General features: G+C 36.7%; 1 protein-coding gene across 2 annotated transcripts in view; it reads right to left on the bottom strand.

The window, feature by feature from the left end:
* Positions 1-25,348, bottom strand: part of RELN (reelin) — a 485,569-nt gene that overhangs the window by 244,975 nt on the left and 215,246 nt on the right. For both annotated transcript variants that reach the window (XM_016219582.2, XM_087821107.1), the window contains exons 5-6: positions 15,383-15,415; positions 12,706-12,784 (exon numbers count right to left, since the gene is read on the bottom strand). In XM_016219582.2, the coding sequence (XP_016075068.2) occupies positions 12,706-12,784; positions 15,383-15,415 (112 nt within the window). The remainder of the gene's footprint in view (positions 1-12,705; positions 12,785-15,382; positions 15,416-25,348) is intronic.

Raw genomic sequence — 25,348 nt, 5'->3', positions numbered from 1 at the left:
GTGATTGTGATAAAAGTACAGAGAAGGAGCAAACGAATTATAGTGGGATTCTCACTTAGTGTTAGATGAGGATTATTTGGCCTCCAAGTCATTGTAAAGCTGCTTGAAAGAAACATCAACTTTGACAGAAAGAAAAATGAAAAAATGTTCAACCCTCACAATGGCTATCTGCCATTTCCCCCCAGTGACTCTAAACTAAAAGCATCATTGCTGATGTAAAGTTCAAGGCCTGACGTTGAAATTCCCACAGCAATGATTCTATCTATAAATATTGATTATCAGTCCCCAAATTAACTCTATATTAGAAAAATAATATCTGTATAAAATACCCCATAGTTTTGCTTAAATAGGATTCAGGTGCAGCCTAGATACCTGTATATTGCTTAAAGGTGATTCTAACATAGGTGGCATTAGGAAACCAGTGAATAGACAACAGATGTTTGATGTGTCTGGAGAACCACTTCTATTTTGTGGAATAACGGGTGTTAAAATACTAGTGAAAAAAGAAAAAAACCAAACAGATAAATCCTTTCTCCCCATTTGGCTCAACAAGCCCACTAGACCTTTCTCTTCCTCATTGTGCTTTATAGCTCTAGAAACTTAAAAGTTCTAAAGGCATTGGTACTGTTGAAATTTAAAGGTTTAGAATTATCAGTATTTAGAATTACTTGCTGGGTTGCTGCTACTTGGAGGTACAATGGCTTCAACTAGGATTGATGGAACAAATCCGTCAGCTTCCTGCCAAGGTCTTTTAGGTCCTTTGCTTGAATTTCTCACAGTCTGACTGTGAGACATATATTTGTCAACATAATGTATTATAATCTAAATCTGAATGCCCATCCCTTTAGGTGGTCAAATCAACCTATTCTAGCAGGCAATGGTGTTATTTATTCATTCATCACTCATTAATTCATTCTTTTTTAAAAAGTTGATTTTAGAGATAGAGGGAAGGAGGAAGGAAGGAAGAGAGAGAGAGAAACACAGAAGTGAGAGAGACACATAGATCTGTTGCCTCCCTTGCACAAGCCCCTGACCAGGAATCAAACCTGAGACCTTCTGGCGCACAGGACAATGCTCCAACCAAGTGAGCCACACCGTCCAGGGCTTATTAATTCATTCTTGAAGTGAACAAACTTGTGTTGAGGATGCACAGGCACTGTGGTGAGCTTTAGTAGTACAAAGATGAATAAAAGTGTCATTTTTTCCAGTTTATACTCCAGAAGGAAAGGCAGAGAAACAAGTACACAATTGCAATATAGGGTGCCAATGCAATGATAACTATTCATTGTATTCAATTATGTGCCAGATATTCCAAAGCCCATTAAAATCTCTCAACTACTCTATAAGATAGTTATCAATGTCCTCATTTTACTAATAAGAAAGTTGAGCTTCAGAGAAGTTAAGCATTTGCTCAATTCACACAGCTGTGAAGATGACAGTTGCAGTTTGGACCCAGGGTTTGCTAATTCCAACAACCATCACATTTTCCATAGCTCTACATTCCTTATAACAGGAGTACACTGGTTGAGATGGTACCTAACTCAGACTGAGGAAGAAAGGGAAAGCTCCTAAAGGAGGTGGTCCCAGAACTGGTCTTGAATGAGAAACGGGAGTTACCCAGGCAAGGAAGAAAGATGAGGTTGTGATAGGGCACAAATAATGCAGAGATTATGACACACACATAGAATAGCTACTTCAGTGCATCACTGTGGTTGGAACCATACTGGCACCTGGAGAAGGTGGCAAGGGATGGGGCTAGAAAGTGGGAACCAGTACATGAAAGGCTTCATGCACCACTTACTAAGTAATAGGTACTATACTAGAAACTCTACATATAATGCCTCAATTAATTTATGTAAAACCCCTCCCTCTATTTTTATCCCCATTTAGAGGGTGTTAAAACTGAGATTTAGAGATATTAAGTGATTTTCCAAGGTTACACAGCTTGAAGTTATAGAACTGGGATCCAAACACCCAAAGTCATGATACAAATCCAAATTTTAGGAAAATTACTCTAGCAAAGGATGGATTGGAGGTAGAAAAGAGAGGACTACTGATGTAACACAAGTAAAACATAATAGTGCCTGAAATAAGGTGAAGTGGAGAAGACTGGGCACACTCTAGAGTATTGCTATTCCATAGAAATGTATGTGAGCCACATGTAATTTTCAACTCGCTAATGGCGACATTAAAAAATATAAAGGAACAGGTGAAATTAATTTTAATAATATGTTTTATTTAACTCAATATATTCAAATTACATTTTAACATTTAATTAATATAAAATTATTAATGACCTAGCTTATATTCTCTGTTCATAATAAGTCTTCAAATTGTGAGGTGTATTTTACACTTACAGCACACCTTAGTTCCAACCAGCCACATTCCAGGTGCTCAACAGCCATGTGATCAGTGGCTTCCACATTGGACAGCATGACTCTAGAGAGTTACAGGGCTTGGAAACTGACTGCTCTCTGGTTATGCTGACAACTGATGATGACATGCTGACAACTGGAGATGACCAGTTGAAAATGATTATATGTATTTGAACTTCAGAGAAAGGGGATAAGCACTGACATGACAGTTTAGGATATGGTTGAAATCATAGGAGAGCATATTATTGGGGGTTGAGGAAGAAGGAAGATGTACAAAGTGAGAAAAGAAGTGGTTCAGAATGGATTTCGGGGGTGGGTGGGTGGGTGGAATCATATTGGCCATAGTCTGGTTTCTAGAAAGCTCTAACCATCATCAGGACCCTTCACTGTGTATCAATCTGAGCCTATCTCCACTTACTTTCCCATGATTATTGGCAGTGGATTAATTTCTATTCATGTTCCTAATAATCTGTGCTGCCTATCAAGGTGACTTTCCTAATATTGACTCGACAACATAACCTTCCTAATATTTTTTCCATCATTAAATTTAAGTATTGTACAACTACACACATGAATGCCATTATCATAAAGGAAAAGATAGATAAATCATAATTTCATGATGAACACAATGATCTTAATGGAGACCAAATAGTACAAAGGGCAAAGAGTGGTCATGGCTTTACAGAAGAAAAGAGTGATCCATGTCAGAAAGACAAGGTGAGTTTTAAAAACCTACTGATGTAAATAAATATCTATATTCCAAGAAAAGTAATTCCCCAGAATTTAAAACAATACCTAAGTGCTCTCAAATTCCTATGCTCCTCTTTCTCAAATTGCCTCTGTGTCTAACAATTTCACTTCATTGAGTAGAGTTAGGTACTTAACCCCAATGGGTTCTCTCTGTGAAGAATACTAGAGGTCTGAAAAACTATTCCTCCCTGGTGGAAAATTTCTACCAGTTCCTAAGAACTGGGTTTCAATTTGCTGAATGATGAGAAGTCCAAAATTTTCATGTTCAGAGAGGAAATAAATAAATAGATAAATAAAGCTGATTTTTCCTAACATTTAAACTGTGTCCTCACAAATGAATTTTCTCAGGAAAATGATGGGCTTTGTAAAATTAGAGAACATATTCTTCAGAGATTGGTGGAAAGAAGGAAGTTTTAAATAATCCCAGTTACACAAACTGTTGTTTTTCAATTTAAAAAGGAATGTGACCTCCCAGGTTACAGATTAGAAATGAATTGCTTCTCTGCTTAATAAGAAAAATAATACTGAATATTACTCTAATCTAAAAACAACAGCAAAACCTTCTCCCTCATTTTCTTCTTTCCCAAATGAAAAACAGAGCATAAGAATCCGATAAATACCATGTCACATTATACAAATCACCCACCTCAAAATATATTCCGACATGAACAGCATGATTAAAAGACTTTTTAAGGGAAATGCTTGCTATCCCCAAAGACCATGCAAAGCCTGAATTTATTAAACCCTTGCTGAACCTATTTATCACACACTTAGATTCCACATGAAGCTTATCTATTACTAGAGTTCACAGATCATTGCATGTCTGAGTCAGAGGGCACCTAAAACATCACCAGGTCTCATCAACCCCTCATTTTAAAAATGATAGAACAGGACTAGGCTTCAGGTTTCCTGGCTCCTTGTACAATAGTCTTGCCACTCCACTGTAATGCAGCCAGTAAGAGAAAAGAACTCTGATTCTAAAAAAAAAAAAAGTGAATTTCAAAGAGTTTGCCATAATTTTTACTGTCAGAATTTATTTTGAAAAGATACAATGACTTTTCTTAAAATATTTTTTCTTTTATAAAAGGATTTTGTTTTGCTAGTGAAAATGTACAACGATTAAAAAAAATGTTATGGACTTCATAGACAATATTAAGAATGAATTTGCTGGACTGGAATACATAACAAATTCAATATTCCTTTGTACATGTACAACCTTAGATAACACATTACCATTTTACATATACACTATAACTATCATTTTTTCACTAACAAAAACATAAAAGAATCAGTAAATATAAAGGCAGGTACTTGTTGACTAACACAACTAGGGTCAAACCATAAACATAAAAGAAAAAGAAATGCTTTGAACCAAAGTTTTGTTTTTCACTATTACAAACTCCTTGGCAGTTTGAACACTGTTATTTTGGTGTCAATTCTCTATCTTTGCTTTTTATTATTTAGGTGTCTGTTTGTTTTTTGGGGGGGATAAATAATTATATGTGGCATGCATTTGTGCTGTGGAGAGTATACTTCTGAAGGTATAATTATGTTTTTCATCCTGGTTTTTAAATTATTAAGCTGGAAAACAAGTCAAAGCATCCATTCAGGACTCACAGAGGAAGATAAAGTGAAATGTCCCTGGAGTCTAGGGGCCCCACCTACTGCAGTGACTCACAGAGGACTTTCAGGATGCAAGAAAGAAAAGGAGAATTAATGAGAAAATTGGGCTCCTTCTCACAACTGGAGATTTATGAATGGCTGGTGGTGACATCATCCTGATAACAAATAAATAACTGAAAAATTATTTTCTCAAGAGCAGTCTAATTACATGGCTCATTCTTCTGATCAGATCAGAGGGAAATCACTCAGCCTTTAGTCAGGCACCCTGCTGAAACAAGTTAATCACCTGGAAACTCACTGACAATCAGTTACCATCAAATTCTCATCTGAGAGGCATGCTGTTTGCCCCAAGATGGAGGACTCTGTATTATCTGTTCAGAATTTATTGCCCCTGAAGGAGAAGTCAGTATCTGGGACTCAGCCTTAGAAGCAGCAATCTGGCATTCTATGAGCCAGAATCACCTATTCATCAGCATTTCTGAGTGGAGATACTAAAATAATTTCAATATTGTTTCTGATTATAAAAAGTATTTTTAAAATAAAAGAAAAAGAAAAGAAAAATCTCTTGTGATTTCCTGACCCAAAGATAAGATGTCTCTTCCACCAGGTATAGCCAACACTGCATATGCTGACAAAATCTGATGTGTGAGTTTGCAAGGCCAGGACAGATGAGGGATGGTGAATCCACCAAAGGAAAGGGAACCCTGCAGCCCATTTGGTAGCAGGGCACTCAGCTGACTTCTTCTGGAGACACCAGAGCTCCTTGTACTTCCCATTCAAACCTCAATGACCAGAATACTCAACTTTTGCCCATTAGGGACAGTTTTGTGATAAAGAGAGCATGATTATTTACTTGTAAAAGATCAAGCTTTAAAAAAAAAAATCCCTAAAAACCTATTGTCTTCGTAAATGTGGAATGTTTTTAGAAAAAAGTAGCAAGGAAAGCTAACTCCATGAGACAGAATAATTTCACTTTCAATGATGTCATGACTTATTTCTAAGGATCTAAAACATGCTCTAAATGTGAAAAGACAAATTACATTTATAGCTCATTCTTTCTCATTAGTTCTTACTGAGGAAGATAAGGAAGCTCTTCTTATTTTACTAGTGAGTTTTAGATTTTGATATCTCTTTTGTTAACAAGTACAGTGACAAATATTTGGGTTAAAATAACCCTTCCAATATGCTACTACTGCACACAATAGGCTGACCACCCTACTATGGTGACTTCCACTACATGATGCCTGAAGAAAGATTTTCTCACTTGTTTCAAATGTACTTGACATTTAATTCCACTGAGTGAGCTCTTGTTTGTGTCACCTAAAACAGATTAAAGAAGGAAATAATATGCCTCCAGGTTCACACTTTGTTTTATTAGTGGGCCACATCCTGGATAACCCTTCTATTGTAGATAAAGCTTTATCCCAGAGCAATTGCATCAAGGTAAGATCCATGAGGGAAGAAAGCATGAGAGGAAGGTTAGAGAAGAGATTTGTAATAAGAGAATAAACTTAATAACAAAAGAGAAGAGAGAATGAGAGATGGTGGAATAAGAAGGAGGAAGTAAGAGAAAAAGAGAAAGATGCACATAAGATCAGAATATTGGACCATCAAACCCTATAGACCAAGTTATAATTCCACAATTTTAAAATCCACTGATATATTAGGGGTTCTAGCAAAGATATGCCTTCAGAGAAAATATTTATTTTGCCTGATTTTTCTCATTATTCACAATCTCCCTTAGTTACCTGTTCTTGAAAAAATTTAAGGTTTATGCTCCATGTTCTGTCAGGTAACCCTATTAGGTCATATGTCCTCTAAGTGATCATCATTACACAAAAATCCCTTGGGAATCCCTCAACAGTGGTATGGAGACTTCAGTGTCCATGGCTAGTGCTCCCCTTCACCCACCACGGTCTTCCAGGCTTACCGCCCATGGGTCTGCTGGACATTGAGCAAAGTGGAGGTACTTTTATCTGGTTTCCTTCTCAGGGACATTGTTCAACAGTCTTACTTTATTCTGATTACCTGGAAATTACACTTAATTATGATTCTCATACTTAGCTAGTAAATTGAGTCCCTTCTGTTTTTGTTATTTATGGGGGCTCAAAGACATTAAAGAACTATGAAGTCATTTTACTGCTTGCTTCACTTCTTTTCTCTTATGGGCTAAGCTACTAATCAATGAATAAAACTCCAGCTAGAATAACTCAGCCCCCATCCTAAAATCTGAGTCTTTTCATATTCTTTGTTGAGACATGATATTTGTCAAAGAAAATGAAATTTAAGAAGCCAAATCACCAATCTTTTTGCTCCATTTCAGGATAAGTGGCCCAGTAAATAAATATTTTCAAGAAAATACCAAATATAGCAGAAGTCTGTGATCTCGATTTCTCCTATCCTGTAGTTTTATCTTTTATATGTAAAAATGGAAAGGTTCTAGGCTTTTCTTGATTCAAGCAATTCTGTGCAATGCCAGTCATGGCTTTAGCTTCCTTAGCTGTAAATTGTGGGCTTTCTGTAAGATACACAATTGATGACTGACAGAGGCCTTCATGTACCATAGGATCTGAAACAACTTCATTTGTGTCTTTCTTCTTAATGTCTCATATCCCTGTTGGCATCACCACTTACTCATCTAAGATGCTTCTTCTGAGGAGTGACTCCTGTTCTTCCCTGGTCTCTGCTGAATAGGACATCTCTGCTAGTATTATTGTGCTGGAGGGGAAACATCTGTTGTCATCTAGTTGCCACTTATCATCATGTTCTCTAATAGTCCCGAGTTTCCCACTAGAACATCAGAGCCTACAGATGTTATAACTCTGGATGCCTTCTGTGATCTTCAGAAAACAAGCATTAAAGGGCTAATCTACTAAGCAAAACAAAGATTACTCCTTGATCATGTAGTTGCTTAGAAGGTAAAGATACTTCTTAAGAAAACTTAAATTGTTTTTAAGAATTCATTCACTTTTTAACTCCTTTAACTCTGTCTCTCAACTTCAAGTTATGAATCAGAAATGTCCCCTATTTCATATTTTTTCTTGTTTTTCTTATTGTTGAAAAATTTTATTGAGTAAATTTTTACACAGTGAAATACATAGATCTTAAGTTTTGACAAATGCACACATCTATGTAACCCATGCCCTCTCAAGATGTATAGTATGTTCATCACCCCAGAAAGTCCCTCATGGCCCTTCCCATTCAATCCCCCATCCCTAAAATAATCGCTGATCTAATTTCTATCACTTGAGGTAAGTTTGCCTAATCTAAATTTCATATAAATGTAACCAAACAGTAAAAACTACTGGGGGGCCTGGCCTCTTTCACTAGAGTATTTTAGAGATTTAGCCATACTGTTTCAATGATCAATAATTCATTCCTTTTTATTGCTGAGTAGTATTCCATTGTATAGATGTATCACTGTTTATTCATTCTCCTGCTGATGCATATCAGAGATGTTCCCAGTTTTTGCTACCAGGTATATTTCTTTTTAATAAAAAAGTATTTTTCTTCCATTCATATGAAATACTGGCAGTGTTTATATCATATTAAAACAGTTTCATTCATGAAAAGGAACTATGAAAGTGTGGTTGGTATACAAGTAGTAGATACTTACGTGAAATGTTAATGAGATAAAGTAAGTATATTTGTAAGTCCTTACATTCCTTCTAAATTTAGTTAATGAGGTTTCTCTTTCCCTTCCCTTTTTTTTGGTTGGAGGGTTGTCTATATATGAATAAGACTCTACTGATCCTCTCCATCATCAGTAGTACAATCGTATTGAACATACTGGATAATGGGGAGTTGTCAGCAGTGCTGATAAATTCGTGTTGTTCCATTCATACTCTTTCTCACCCCCTTGGGTTCAATGATACATTTGAAATGAAGTCACTGTTGTAAGTCCAGAGGTATATCTGCGTGTGTTCCAGCATCAGGGCAGAGTTAGGGTGAAGAAGCTTCACTCTAATCAAGCCTGAGCCACCACTATATTCCCATGAAGGGCTTTTGTTTTTCTCTTTACTAGTAACTTTACTTCTCATCTCTCATTCAGACAAAGCAATCAGAACCTGCTGGAACAGTGGGAAGATAAAGGGCCACTTTTTCAGCAGGGCCCAGAGAGACTAGAGGGGCACAGAGCAGAACTCTATGGTCTGCATTTCAGGGAGGCAGAAGGACCACAGCTTCATGATAGCACACCAGAGCATTACGTTGCAAAGATCCACAGCCCAGGTCCAGGAGCAGCCATCTAGTTTCTATGCCCCCAAACAGGGCTCAGAACAGAGCCACTGCCCAGAAAGAGTGGACAGGAAGTTATCTGTGTGGAAGAGTCACCACAGACTAGATAAGCTGAGGAGGACTCAGTGAGTATCTGCAGGAACCAATGACTGGGGAACCAGAGGTACATCTCCACCAACCTCTTGCTTCTGCACTAGTAAATCATCTGAAACTTAGATACAGCATCATAAAAATGGGAGAAGGCAAGCCAACGTTGATTGAAATTAAGTTTCTATCACTGGCAGAAAGGGGGGGGGGGCAATAAAAAGAAATTAAGCTGGTTAAGAAAGAATAAAGAACATTTTATTTCTTTGACACCCAAGTTTGTGAACAGAATTCATAACTGCTATGCTTGTGTGAGTATAAACAGTTTTGGAAGGGCTGTCAGAAACTGTTAACAGTGTTGCTCTGGAGGAAGGGAATACAGCTCTAGGGTGGGAGGAAGGCTTACTTTCATTATTTTCCTGTATTCTTGGACTCTTCACTAAGTACATTTATTAATTTTTAGATCAAATCTAATATTTAAACTAAGTAGACAGACAGTAAAAAACTTCCTTGGTTCTATTCCAACTGCTGTCACATACTTGAAATAGTAACTTGGTTGTTATGTTCATTCATAATAATAGTATTATCATTTTGTGTTCCTTATTTTTATGTATAGTCATTTGTACATGAGTTAAGAAACTTGGATAACAAGAATTACATGAAATAGATGAAAGTTGCTTTCATTAGATAAAGCAAATGGAAGCAAATAAGTTGTGAGTGGTTAACTTCTGAACTGATTTACCTATCATTGTATACACATGACTTTAGTTTCTTAATTTCTCTTTTTTTTGTCCTTAAAAATTACAAATTAAATAATGTATAGGGTGCTTTTTGAACCCTACAGAAGAAGCATGCTCATAAAAGTAGCACATTTTTCTCTTGTGGAAAATTACTTGGTGATGCCTTTAGTGGCGGGAAGCTGGCCAAAGGCAGCACACCAGGCACGTCGTTTCTGTCTGTGTGCAGCAGCACCGTGACGGTGCTGGCCGCAGGCTCCTCCTTCCACGCTGCCGCAAGTGCCCAGTGGTTTCTAATTCAGCGGGAGTACAGAGAATCAAAGGCAATACCATAAGGCACAAAACTCACGTGCCAGTATGTGTACCAAGAAAACAGAGACTTCAAGAGAGTGAAAACTGTCTATGGAATTACAAAACAAAGTTGGCTTTGTCATCACTTTATTGGAAATATTTCCTGAGATTTCTGATTTTACTGGTTTCTGGTTTCTGACTGTAGGGAATTTATATCTATTTTTAAGGGGTTTAAGGCATCTAAAACACTCTTTTCCCCTTCTCTATGCTTCTGCCATAATATGTTTTCATTCTATTCCAAATATCATATAATACAGATATATTTAACTTGATGTCTGTTTTTCAGTCAAATGTAATGAGGGAAGACTTGGAAACTCGTTTAAATAAACTGGCTGAAGATTATTTTAATATAATGGTTCTTGTTCATATGTAGGCTTAGAGAAGACAAGGAGACCAATGTGCAAATACACCACAGGAGGAAGAAAGAAAAGAAGGGAAAGAGGAAGGGAGAAGAGGGGAAGGGAGAGGAAAGAGGAAAGGGGAGAGAGGGGGATAATGGGGGAAGGAACTAACTTGTATCTAGCACCTACAATACGCCAGGCATGGTGCCAGATCTCTTCAGGCTTATCAAACTTTTAAACGGTGCTCTAAGGACTTTTAATGGCAAGACAATGGGGCTCAGAGAGGTGAAGCAAACTTTTTGTTTTTCTGAAGGTAGCCACCTGGTAAGTGCATAGTTCAGGAGTCAAACAAGACTAGCCTGACCTCAGAACCCCTGATATCTGTTGTTCAACAGTCATCTCTCAAATAGTGAGAGCTTCATAGTTTGGCTTTTTTTTTTTTTTTTGTCTTAAAGAGGCTAGATGAAAGAGCTGGTGGGCAATAAGTGATAAATTTATTCTGAAGCATATTTGATAGAAGACAGAAGCATGTGACTTTTTAAAGTTAATAAAAGGTTTTTTGTGTTTTTTTTTTAAAGCAGGGAAAACCATACTTTAAGTAAGAAGGACACAAAATCCATAACTTTGGTCAAGAAATCATCATTCAGTCATGAAAATGGGGGAAGCAAAATCAATCACATTTCATTGATTTTAAAAACAACAGAATTTGAACCACATAAAAGTCACATTTTGTTTATGTCAAGAAAACTCACTGAAGAAAATGAATTAGCTTGACAGAAATGAACTTGCCTTGAAAGAAACAAATCATCCGATAACATCTACATTAATGGAATATGAAAAAGCCAAATGTCAGAAGTAGAGAATTTTTCCTGAATAAAAGCAGTGCTTAGAAAGTTGTTTTTGTTTTTCTTAATACAGAGTTTCAATTTATTTTAAGAAATTTATATTTAGGTTATGTTCATAGGAAAGTGAAATTTTGTTGATAAATTATTTCTTTAAATGGCATATAAATTATGAGACTTTATGACTCTGTCCAGTCTGATTCTGTTTGTATATTTATACTATCTAGATCTATACTTCTTTCTAGAAAAGACATAAAAAGTTCCTCTGTCTAGAATTTAACCACCAGCACTCTCTATATGTCATTTGTTACTCTCAGGTCAAGGGCCATTTTTTCCAAGAAATGTTTTTAGTGTTTTTCTCTACTAAACTATAAATTACTTGACAGAAGAAACCATATCTGCATTTAATTCACTGTATAAATAAAATAATTATTGCTTAATATTTATTGAACAATAAAAAATAAAAACAGAAGTGGATATCATATGCTGACATTTGAAGATAAAACAATTATTCTCTTCCTAGTCTTGAGTATTGCTTGGATTTGGGTTGCAACTTGAAAGTTTACATTAGATATTCTATTTTATCTTGAACCCTTAATTGTGTATACAAAAATATTTAGTATCACAGAAAGTCCACATTCAGATATTCTCTCAAATTGTGCAGACTGATGGTAGCTCTGGGTTGACAGGCTTATTTCTCCAAAATCAGCAAAAATACAATTGCCAACAAATTCATGCATCTATTTATGTATTCAACAAGTTTCTTTTTTAAAGTTAAATTTAAGTTTTTCCATTACCATTTATTCCCCCCATACTCTCTTCTACCTCCACATCCCTCCATCCCCCGCAATCACCACACTGTCGTCTGTGCCCATGTTAACAAGTTTTGAACAAATGAATTTTGATTCATTATATTTTTGTTCTCAAAAATCTCATGAAATTCCACCTAAATAGCCTTTGAAGAAGTGATTGGAATATAATAATGAGTTGACTCAATGATGTAGAAGTTATTTGGAAGTATGATTCAAATCACCTCTCCTATTTCAGATAAACCATTTCCCTTCTTTTGCTTGGTATAAATGTAATAATTAGACACATTAAAGCTTAATGTTTTCTATGTAAAGAACTTATACATCTGAAAAAAACATCTAACACCACCTGTGGCTTTGAGGGGTACCTAGATTCAGTTCTTAAGTCAAGAATAGACAGTATGCAGTCTACATTAAGCCTAGGTCTCTAGTTGATTCTTACTGATACCTTAGTGCTAAAGAAAATTTTAATTTTATGTAACTGCTTCAAGGGAGCAACAGCATAATTTCTTTTTTGCATTAAAAAAACCTAAGTGAGGCATATGCCTGTAACTTACCATATATTTGGATTCAATTCCAGTTGGTGGTAGGAATCAAAGTCATCTCGTAGGATAATACTGTTGCTATGTATTTCAGCTAAAAGGAAAAAAAAGTATTTAGAAAAAAAATGCACTAAACAATAGATTTAGCTACACAAAAGGGTCAATGTGCTGCATTTATGAGAAATAATAGTTTAAAACAGAATTTTAAATGAGCAGTTGATTATATTTGCTTTGCTAAAGGAAAAGGGTAAATGCTTTGAGGTTTAGGCACCTAGAATCTGGAAACCAGAGCCCCCAAAGAGAAACCCTACTAAAGTGTCATAGGCAGGACAGGCAGGAAGGCCAAAGTCAGCACCAACCTATAGGGAAAGGTCATACAAAACATGCCTCTCATAGCTCAACACGCCCAAAAGAGATTCAGTGTCTAGCTCACTTTAAAGTATAGAAGGAGAGAGAACACTCTATTTATTGTCATCTAGCATTGCTGGTGTTTACTAACCCATTTCCTCTTCCCTTTCCTACTATCCTTAACCTGGCTTGTTTTCTCTCATTCCCTATATTCTCTCTTTTTATTTAATGTGTTTCAAATTAACTCCCTCCCCACTCAAAGCTGCAAAGGAGAAATTATCTATATGAATAAGTAAAACTCCCCAATAAAATCATGATAGAAGTCAGAAGGAATGCCAGGGAACCATCCATAATTTTCAATATGTTATCACTACACTTGAGATTATATTAAACACCCATTTTTAAGCTCTAGAACTTTGGGCATGCTAAGAGCAAAGAATGCTTTCATAAGCTGTAGAGTATTTGATATTTGCACTGAATAGAGGGTGGATGAGTAAAAACAACTTCATGGCCAGCTACAACATAAGTGGGCTTAGTTTTAAAGTTGTATGAGAAATAATAATTATTTCTATTCAAGGTGTAAAACATAAATTTTGTGCTTAAAATCTCTCCCATATGATTCCCATGGTTTGCTTGGGAAGTTTGTTTCAGTTAATATAAATTCTCTGAGCCTGTACAATTTTGTTTAAACTAATTTACATATGCTTTTGATCTAATTAACAAAAAATAACCCCCCCAATATTTTTACTTTTATTTATTTATTTTTTTGCTCGAACTCACTGAGCAATTAAATTCAACTCCAAGTATCAGGAAGCATACTCCTAAATTCTTTTTGGTGATATCACCACCTATAGCCGTCTTTGCCCTCTTTATACCAGGTATGTCAGCAGGTAAGCACATAACAAAGTCTGGGAAACCAGTGAATCAGCATGTATTGAGAGGAACGGCTTTTTAGACTCAAAGCCTTGGGCATGGCAACGGGGAGAATATGGATTTACACTGGAGAGAACACTGTGATGTATTCTGTGCATGGGAGTGATTTAATGATCCCTCTGAGTGATTAGACACAGTGCCTGAAATGCCTACAGGATACAGCTCTCTCAAATACCCAACTGGCCAAGACTGGAGACTCAGCTGGGCTGCTGTGAGTCACCAGCCTGCCTCTGCTGCCAGAAGGCATGCTTCTAAGCGTTTATGCTTGTCTGCCAAAGAAGAGCAGCCCCAAGCTGTAACATTACATAAAAGTAGAGCTTCTCAAGGCAGATCTTCCAAAGAGAAAAATAAATTAATTGGGTTTATAGGTTGAAAGGAAAAGCCCAAGAGACAAATCACTGACCCATCTGCAAGTCCCATAGTGAGAGACACCTGAAAAGGTTGGAGCCAGCCGGGATGACTTCCTTTCATTCTTATTAGTGTAGTGTAGGAAATTGCTTTTAAAATAAGTCTTCACTGGAAAAGAATGAGAAATTTAACTCTTAAAGTTCTTTTATTTCATAGAGAATTTTTACAAAGGCATGAATAAATCTCAATGGTTATTTGTTCATGTATTTATTGATTTCCAACACTGCTATATCATTGACTATACATTTTACAAATATGAAGTCAGTTCATCCTCATAACAACCCTAGGAGGTAGGTAATATTATTACTTCCATCTTACAAATGTGGAAACTGAGGTGCAGAGAGGTTAAGTAACTTGCTCAATGTCACATGGCTAGGAAGTGGTGAAGGTGAGACTAGGCAGTTTTGCTCCGAAATCTGTACTCTTAACCTCTGTGTAACCCTGCCTCGAGAACTGTGGCCCGCTCAGTGCATGGCACTGTGAAAAGATCATGAGAAAAATGAGTGGGGGTAATGTTAACAGGGTGCCATTAAACACAGCACATAGTTATTTAAACAGTCTCACTTCAGTTTCTGAAGAAATGACCAAATTATTTCTCTTTTTACAATGCAGCACTAATCTGAGCAGCAATTTCAAATCTGAAATGAGATGAATCCCTCCATACTCAGAGCTCCTTACCCATTGCTTCTATGCTCTATTTATGGTGGTAGGAGCAATAGGGAAAATTCAGAATTAGAATACTCTCAATGGTCACACTCAACAGAATCCTAAGGATGAATGTATTAACAGGTTTGAAAGCCCTTCCATTTAGCCCTCAGCTGGGTAGCATGATCGTCTCCTCATCAGGTTCCTGTGTTCAAACATAACCTGGACCTGACTCTAATGTCAGTTAATGATCAGCAAGTCACAGAGAGCAGAGAGTTTCATCTGCCCACTTAGCCAGAGGAGTGAGACAAGTAGATCTAGCACAAAGGTTGGTGACACCAGGGTCTTAAACACTTACCTAGATGCAGGTGCATAGTGGCCTCTGTTGGAGCTGAACAGAGAGAGGAAAAGGAAAAGATGACTGATTAGCAACAAAAGTAAAATCCAGTATTAAACAATAACAAATGCAATTACAAAACTTAGGTGACCTAAAAATAAAACAGCTAGAAGCTTTTTAAAGGAGTATGAAGAAAATGCCAATAAACATCCTAAAATAAGGTATCCAACTCTCTATTTAGTTATATTTAAAAGTAACACGTTATTCTTAAAGTGAAGAGTAGAACCCTTTACACACAGGACACATTTATTATTCACGTATAGTCAGCTATCTCTTGAATCACACAATGTAAATGTGATGTGATAGTTCATGAATATGCCCAAAACCTTTTTGAGCACTCATTTCATGTCACGGGCTGTTCTGGATGTTTGGGAAATAGAGAAAAAAAGCACTATCCTTGCCCTCAAACAGTTTACCATCTGGTGGAGGCAACTATAATATAGTGCAGTAAGTGCTATGTTAGTGTTCAGAGGGTGCTGGGGTGAGATGGAGGAAAAGGGAGGGATACTAATTCCAGGCTGACCAGGAGAAGAGGGCTGTCAGGAGAGGCTTTCCAGAGAAGATGGCTTCTGTGCTGAGTCTGAAAGACTAGTAGGAGTAAGAGAGGTGGGGGGAGGGAGGGAGAGGTGTTTCTTTCTGGAGTAACAGTAGAATGACACAGAGAAGTAAGAGAAAATGGCCTTCAGAGAGAACCACAAGTTCCACATGACTGGATGAATGTTTAAGAGGAGGGAATAGAAAAGGTGAAGTTGAGAAGATTGAGAGGACAAGGTCATGACACTGAATGCTAAGGAATTTGGACTTCACCATGAAAGCATGATGATCTGAACATTTATGAGCAAAGGAGTGGATGTTCAAATATATATTTTAAGAACAGGACACCAGAGTTTGAAAATGAGGGATACTGCCCAATTAATACTTTGGTTTTATTTTTTCTCAAAACACTTCCAAATCTATAAAGAAATAGTGCCAATTCAATATCTAAAAATTAGAACTCATGTCATAGATATTTTAAAATCTTTTACATCAGTTAAAGAATTTCAGGTAGATATAAAAAATTTGTTTCTATCACACTGGTCAGTGCTTCGGCTATGTTAGATGACAAATCCAGGCTCAAAAGAATTTTAAAACTAGAAACTGAATGTTTGTCTTACTGCTTTGCACCAGCATATTATACACATTAAAAATACTTGTGCTCTGTTTTTTGAAACAGACTCTATGAAAAGTGTCATGAATATAGTTGCTAGTATACATCTAGCATATAGGTGCAAATGCTCTGAACCGTCAGCAGTTTATGGAAGTCTTCAAAAAAATTCAAGAAAAATTTAATGATCTTGTGTTTTGTGTCAATGCTTATGGGTCAAGTTGCAGAAGAGTTTTACAAAGACTCACTGAATGGTGAGCTCTAATTTAAGATGTTCTGGAAACAAAAAGAATAATTGCCATTTATCTAATAATCAATGACAAAAACACAGCACAATGATGTATGTTCCCTCATGTCACATTACATATGAATGAGCTAAATTTGAAGCTTCAAGGAAAGCAAAAATGTATTTGCAAAGTAGTTAGAAAAAAGAATTCATGTTAAATTGAAACCTCTACAATACAAATAAATAGCGGTTTTATACATTTTCCTAACATGAATCAATATGCAGAAGATTCCCTAACAACAATCCATATGTACAATTTTTAAAATTTTCTGCAAAAACTCCAAGAAAAATTGGAAGAAAGTCTTGTTGATATTGATAATTTTGGAGTTTCTTTTCAGATTAAGCACTATCTCTGTGAATCCCATGTTAATAATACTAGATTGACAAAAGAGTAAATAAATTTACTTGGACAGGTGTGGCTTTGAAACTGATATGCTTTTGTATGAAAGTGAAGTCAGCTCTTCTAAAAAAAGGATGAACAAATATTGTCAAGGTGCAGATATTAAAGGAAAACAATGTTTTGACATTCAATTCAGTTGTTGGAAGACCTTTAAGTAGGTCTGGAAAATTTGAATATGGAAATCTGGTTTTCAACTGTAAATGTTATAAAATCTTAAAACAGACTATGTATTTCAATACTTAAGATGTACTGTAAGTATAAAATACACACCAGATTTCAGGTACTTCAGCAGGTACCTGGAGTCATGGAAGAAGACTGAGTCACTCAAAGAGAATGTAAGGTATAAAAAAGAAGTGAAAAGAGGATTAAGTGTGCATTTAAGGGACTGATAGGAGAAAAGGAGCTATCAAAGGAAACTGAGAAAGAGTGCACTTCATTATGGAAATAAGGAAAAGAGAATTTTAAGAGAGAAGAGGGTTGAAGGAGAAACCAAAATAATCCTAATAAAGCTGGTATCTACTGAGAATATCCTGCTATCAGGCACTGTGCTAAACAGGGTCTGTAAAGGAACCTAGGGAGTTTGCCCTTAGAGGCCACACTCTTAATTACTGTGCAGACTGCTCTGTCAAGAAAGTTCACTGCAAAGACAAGAAATGAGATTTTGTAGCACCTAATGAAAGAATAGTACCAAAGGGGTTTTTGTTTGTTTGCTTTGTTTCTTAAGATATGATAGTTTACCATGTCCAATATTAGCTCTTTACACAAGTTCTTTGTTATTCATGACATAAATTTGTTAAGAAGGGGGGAAATAACACTAATATATAAGATAATAACTTCAAAAACTGGGAAATAAGTTAGTTAAATTAAATGTAATACTTATGGAAAATATCAATTAGAAACATTTACTCGTCAGTACAATGGTTAGATGAGTATAATTAAATATCTGCAGAGACATCAGTTAAGTTACCTACTTGATTTTATTTATTTAAAATTTTTTTTGTTTTTTCAATTACAGTTTATATTCAATATTATTCTGTCTTAGTTTCAGATGCACAGCACAGTGGTTAGAAAATCGTGTACTTTACAGAGTGGTTACCAACTTGATTTTAAATAACTCTGATGACTAGGGCCTGGACCCAATAAAGAGAATAAGTTATAAGATGCTTTACTCTATTTTAAGGAGTCTGTCCAAATTGATATCTACCTTTTCTAAATTATTTTGGCACATGGCATCTTTCACCTACAACATAATCTGGGGCGGGCTATTTAAAAAGACCCATGGAATCAGTCTCTGGGAGTAGAGGCTCAACTTTGTATTTTTAAAAACCTCCCATGTGATTCTGATAGAAAGCCAAAATTTAAAACCACTGGTTTTAATCATAAAATCCAGCCCTTATTTTACAGCATGCAGAACTGTTCTCTGTATTAAGTACTCTATGTCTTTTCTCTGAAGAAGAAATAAGTTACTCAAAGGAAGAAAATATGTCCACATAAGACACCAGCCTAAACTGGTAATAGATTCTCAATAAATACTGAATTGAATTGAAAGCTTCTTTTTTTTCTTTTTTTAAAAAATATATCTTTATTGATTTCAGAGAGAGGAAAAGAGAGGGAGAGAGATAGAAACATCAATGATGAGAGAGTCATTGATCGAGCCCGCAACCCAGGCATGTGCCCTGACTGGGAATCAAACCCCGATTGCCTGGATCCTAGGTCGACCTTCAACCGCTGAGCCATGCCCGGCCGGGCAAAAGCTTCTTCTTAATGGTAGTATGTTTTATGATATTTTAGAAAATAAATAATTGAAGATCCAAATCTTTGAAAAATGTGAAAATATACTGACAACTTTGCCAAATAGTCCTTTAGTATAAGTGGTCTGGGCAGTTTAAACACAGAGTAAGTGTCCACCTGGATTTAATTTAACTCAACAAATTTAAATCATATTTTAAATCACTAGTTAGGAAAACTCAATTCAATATTTTTAACAAAAAATATCCACTGTCTGAGATAGTTAAACAATATTTCCTCAAAAAAGGGACATACTCAGTACACATTAAACTCGATAAAAAGAAAATTGGAAATTTCCTTGAAAAATATTTACACATGTATGGTCCAAAATCTAGTCCAGTACTGGGCCTGGGACACTTATTTCAATCATCTCTCACCAGGTGGCTGTATCAATCTAATTGTATGTAGTAAAACAAAATTTTCTAAGCTTGTAGGAACTTCATCATCTTATTCACATTTATCAGGATAAATATACCACAGAAAAATTAGAGTAAATAGCCTGAAGAAATATAATATAGTTCAACATCATTTATTACACTCCCACTTGGATAGGGCTTGCTTTGCCTCATGCTACTAACATGGATGAATTACTAAATTCTTAAAGTATGTAAATTTGGAAAAATGTTTTTTCCTTTATTAAATATAAAATACATAGTTCAGTGAGGTCCTAATTTGTCAACCTTCTAAGTAATACCAACTGGTATCCTCCAAGTATACCTTTTCTCCTCTTTTGCCGTTGAACTAGTTCTGGCTCATCTTTCTTGATTGCTTGAATGCTTTTATGCCAACTTTTTGTTGGTCTGTTGCTGATTCTCTGCCTCTTTAAGGACTTCCTCCACCCTACCACCCACCTAGGTCCAACCTCCCAGCTCCTGAATATGAAATTGCATAAATCAACTCTAGCTAGCACATAAAGTTGTCAAATGGCTTATACTGGGAAGTTTTGTTCTAAGAATAAGAGAGAACAAAAATGTTCCTAAAGAAGTAGGCTTTGGCTTTGAAGAAAACAGGACATACCTTTAACAGAGTCTAAAACACATCTCACTTTCTTCCAGGTACCTCTTCATTACGATAAAAATACCAGGTCAGAAGGCTGACCATGGATATACATGGGACAATGCACTGAGAGTGGGGGCCCTGCTAGTTGTCAGAGGAGATTGATTTGAGAGAGGGAAAGAGACAGCCTGGAGTGGTTCTCTATCTAGAGAGATCACCGAGGGAACTTCATTAAATGGTCCTTATTTAGCTTCACTGATAAGACACATTAGACTATACATAAAGGTTGGACAGAACTTTATGCTGTGAGGAACTCACTTTTTACCCTAACACAGAACTCTTAGCAAATTTGGATATTTCTAGATTTACAAAAATAAATAAATGTACATCCTACACTATGGAAGAAATTCATTCTGCGGAGAACACCAGAAGTTCACTTTGGTTTGTATAAACAGTTGATTACTTATTAAATCATTTATCTTCCCATAAATGTTGAGGCAATTCAGTTTAGTATGAAATTTCTACCACTAAGTTGTAAACTCTTATAAACAGTGCAATGGTTAGAGGCCAAACTTTCAATGATGTTTTTGAATTAAAGTACAATGATCATGATATACCATATCCTGGATTTCATGGATCACTCCAAGGAGATCCATGAACACTGGCAATGCATAAATAAATCCAACTTAAAATTCTGAAGATCTATTAATTTGTCACATCCTAGGCTAGAAGACAATATCACTATCTGTGTTAAGAGAACACAGGAAGGGTAAATAAATTTGCATTTCAATGAACGTTAGATCATACTCAAAATAAGCACACATCTCTGTAATTTTCACTCACAAACTTCATGTAATTGAGATCCACAGAAACTATATCCTTTGTAAAGCCTGATCAGGTTCAAGTAACTTGACTGAACTGGAAATTGAACTTAAGTTATATATTGATAACTTAAGTAGTATGCCAAATGTCATAAAAAGGAATCAACTTAGTCAAAACCACAGATGAAACGTAAAATGCTAAACAAGAAAGTTAAAGTGAAGATTCACTTTCAAAAAGTAAAAGCAAGGCAACAAAGTGTAGGAATCATGATAGAATCTCACTAAAGCTACCATGTTTTTTAAAACCCTTTTTTTAGCAAAGAATTAATAATGAAGACCTGGCATACATTGACATATTTTCAGTTGAAAAAGGCAAAGACCTTTTAAACTTAAAGTTGTTTGTCATCCAAATTTTCCAGAATACAAAGCTTTAGATCAATAATGAAATGCATCAGTGAGATTCTAGATCTTTGCTTAGCCAAACATTTTCCTAGATGATATGGAACTACTAAGTGATCTGAAGATTAAGTATGTAATTTTACTAATATTTCATTGAATATGTAAAGAGAACAGGAATGGATTTTTTATGTTGATAAATTAATATTGTTGAAAATAAAAGAAATCCTTGTGAATCATTGTTTTTATAAGATACTTCAAAATTTGTTTGAGAGACAACAAAATGGGGTAGGTAACAGTGGTACCCACTGCCTCCAACAACCACATCAAAATTACAACTAAAATACTAAACAACCATCACTCAGAACCTCCTGAAATCTAGCTGAAAAGAAGTCCTACAACCAGGGAACTGAAGAAGCACATTGAGACCGGTAGGAGGAGAGGAGAGGTGGGGCGGAATCTGCGTGGAATTAAGGAGATGTGGCTTTGGTCTCACACCCAGGTGCAGCAGTTTAAATCCAGGAGGGATATCTCGGTGGTTGAGGTTTCCAAGAGGAGTGCGGGGTCACAGCCCCACAGCAGTTCCCCCAGCCTAGGGTTCCAGTGCAGGGAAGAGAAGTCCCCACAACTCCAGGCTGTAAAACCCAATGGGGATTGTGGCTGAGTGAGGAGAGACTGGTGGAGTCCCAGGCAGTTCTTCTTAAAGGGCCCCCACACAGACTTACTCAGATGCACTCCCTCTAAGCTCCAGCACTGAGCAGCAGCTTGAAAAGAACCTGGGATATTCCGGGAGGAACAAATTGCCTGAAATCAGGGTGAGAGCTGGAGGGGCAGCTTTCTCACAGAAAGAAGAGCTGGCAGAGGCCATTGCTCCTTTGACAAGCCCTCCCTCCACAGAGGTGGCAGGCAGGAACCTTCTCTGAATCTCCATCAATCTGGTCCATACTTTTCCCCCCATCCTGGTGATTCCCAGAGAACCTGCCCCTCCCTTCTTGCAAGCTCATCCATGCCATTTCCAGTAGTTTTTCTATGGAAGTGGCCTCTTTAGCCTCATGCTTAGGACTTTCCTAAAATCTCTCAAATAATCAGCAGCTGGCCTCAGTGTTCCCCATACCTCTTGATAAATGCCCCTAGGCTTGGCACTAGTGGCAGCCTGCATTAGTTCATAGCTTGGCGTCTTCTGAACACCTCCAAGTCCAGCACAAGTAGCAGCTATCTATCGATTGCTGTATAGCTCATGCTGGGTGGCCCTGGGCAAGGCACTGGCAGAAGCTGAGTTTGCACCTCCCAGGAGGCCCCAGAGACAGTGCACCCGGTGGTCAGCTTCAACCACGCTGGATTACAACCCTACCACAACCACAAGTGACACATTCAAGGGGCACACTTGGTGAATGTCAAAGCTCCAGTGAAGTAAATCGTGTTCCATAGGGGTGTCTCCAGAACACCAGCTCTTCTGCAGTTGCAACTGGTCCTCACAGCCAATTGGCCTGGGGGTAAATTCCTCCCAGTGACACCAATAGCAACCAAGGCTCAACTACAACAAGACAGTGCACACAGCCCACACAGGGGAGCACCTAGAGGGCCCAGCTCAGGTGACTGGGGAGACTGAGCCACTGGGGGGCCTTACAGGACACCTACTACACAAAGCCACTCTACCAATTCCAGGAGACATAGCAGCTCTACCTAATACATAGAAACAAACACCAGGAAGAAGCCAAAATGTGGAGGCAAAGAAATATGTCATAAAGGAAAGAACAGAAGAAATCTCCAGAAAAAGAATTAAATTAAATGAAGCCAAGCAGGCTACTAGATACAAAGTTCAAAACAATAGTTATAAGGATGCTCAAGGATCTTAGTAAGACTATTAAGGAAACTAGTGAGATCATCAATGACATAATAAAGCACCAATTTGAAATGAAGGCTACATGAAATGAAATGAAGAATAATTTACAGAGAATAAATAGTAGAGTAGAGGATGCTGAGAATCAAATCAGTGATTTGGAATGTGAGGAAGCAAAAAACACCCAATCAGAAGAGCAAAAAGAAAAAGGAATCCAGAAATATGAAGATAGTGTAAGGAGTCTCTGTGACAACTTCAAGTGGCCCAACATTCACATTATGGGTATTCCAGAAGGGGAAGAAAAAGAGCAAGAAATTGAAAACCTACTTGAAAAAATAATTACAGACAACTTCCCCTACGTAGTAAAAGAAATAGACTTACAAGTCCAGGAAGCACAGACAGTCTCAAACAAGAGGAACCCAAAGAGGCTCACAGCAAGACACATCATAATTAAAATGCCAAAGGTTAAAGACAAAGAGAGAATCTTAAAAGCAGCAAGAGAAAAGCAGTTAGTTACCTACAAGGGAGCACCCATATTACTGTGAGCTGATTTCTCAACAGAAACTTTGCAGGCCAGAAGGGAGTGGCAAGAAATATTCAAAGTGATGAAAAGCAAGAACCTACAACCAAGATTACTCTACCCAGAAAAGCTAACATTTAGAATTGATGGTCAGAATACGAGCTTCACAGATAAGAAAAAGCTAAAGGAGTTCATCACCACCAAACCAGTACTACATGAAATGTTGAAGGGTCTTCTTTAAGAAGAAGCTAATGAACAAAAGAATCTGGCAAATAAAATAGACCCAGAGACACTGAAGCATGCATCATATGGTTGGTCATATCTCAGAGGGAAGAGGGAAGGGAGGTGGAGGTGGGAAGAGATTAACCAAAGAAGTTATATGCATGTATGCATAACCCATGGACACAGAAAATAATGGAGTGAAGGCCTGGGGAGGGAGTGGGAGCAAGGTGGAGGGGATCAGTGGGGGAGAAAAGTGAGACACCTGTAATACTTTCAACAATAAAGATAAATTTTAAAAAACTTTTGTTTGAAAAAATGTATCCCTTATAGAGCTTCCTTTTTATTCAGTTGTGCTATTCTTACAATGGTTTATGAATCTCCATGAGCTGTCATAAGAAAAAGACTGGAATTGCCTTGACTGAATATAAGAAATCCATACTAATGCAGATTGATAAAGACAGTTATGCCAGGAATAGTGAAGGTGAATGATTATTTTGTGAAACAGCTGTAAAGAGACCCAATTCATATAAAGACAAGCAATTCACATCACAAAGTCTAAGTAAACAAGTAAATTCAGTAGCAAAATTTTCTAAGAAAAGTATGCTTCTTGGCCTCTTTAAACAAGGTTAGTATATATTTGTTTAAAACAAAAGTAGAAAAAAGAATGTACTAATACTTTGTTGAGCAAATGAAAAAAAAGCACTTAGCCCATATATGTTAACTCACTTGTGTGCTGGCTCTAGAGTCACAAGAGTTGCAAGTTTCTTTCTAAGGGATATCTTTAATTGGGGGGTGAGGATTGAGTTATTTTTTTAAATAGATCATTATTTTCCACTCAGTGTGAATTAATCTGACCACTATTATGTAAGACTAATTACCAATCCTTTTCCAAACTTTTTAAAAAACATATTTTTATTGATTTTTAGAGAGAAGGGGAAGGGAGAGAGAGAGAGAATGATCTGAGAGCTAAACATCAGTTGTCTGCCTCCTGTACGACTCCTACTGGGAATGGAGCCTGCAACCAGTATGTGCCCTGAAGGGGAACTGAACCAGCAAACTTTTGGTGCATGGGACGATGTCCAGCTAACTAAGCCACACCAGATAGGGCCCTTTTTAAACTTTTAAACCCAACTAATGTTAAATATCTACATTGTTTGGCATTAGATAGAGTTACTCTGTGAACATTACCTTTCATTTACTAACTATATTTTCTCTATTATCTAGAGTATCTCACAGGCTATAATTAATAATTTGTCCTTACAACATTGGGAAGAGGGCACTAGCTGAGCTTTGTAGGAGGAAATTAAATTAAAGATCAGAAAATTTCTGTAAACTGAAACAGGAAGCAAACACCTCCAATTCCACATTAGCTTCTATGACTTCATTTGGATCTTGGAGCTCAGAGTCATGCTTTTCTTAATCATATTCTAATAGCTTAAATCTTTGGGTGTTTTTTTGGAAACATCATAAACATGGATCATTATATGGTTTCTCAATATTCAATTGAAGCAGAA

Source organism: Miniopterus natalensis, chromosome 10 (genome assembly GCF_054644295.1).
Source record: "Miniopterus natalensis isolate mMinNat1 chromosome 10, mMinNat1.hap1, whole genome shotgun sequence".
Taxonomy (NCBI): Eukaryota; Metazoa; Chordata; class Mammalia; order Chiroptera; family Miniopteridae; genus Miniopterus; species Miniopterus natalensis.
Note: the sequence above shows the minus strand (reverse complement) of the source record. Positions and strands in the feature narration are given on the sequence as shown.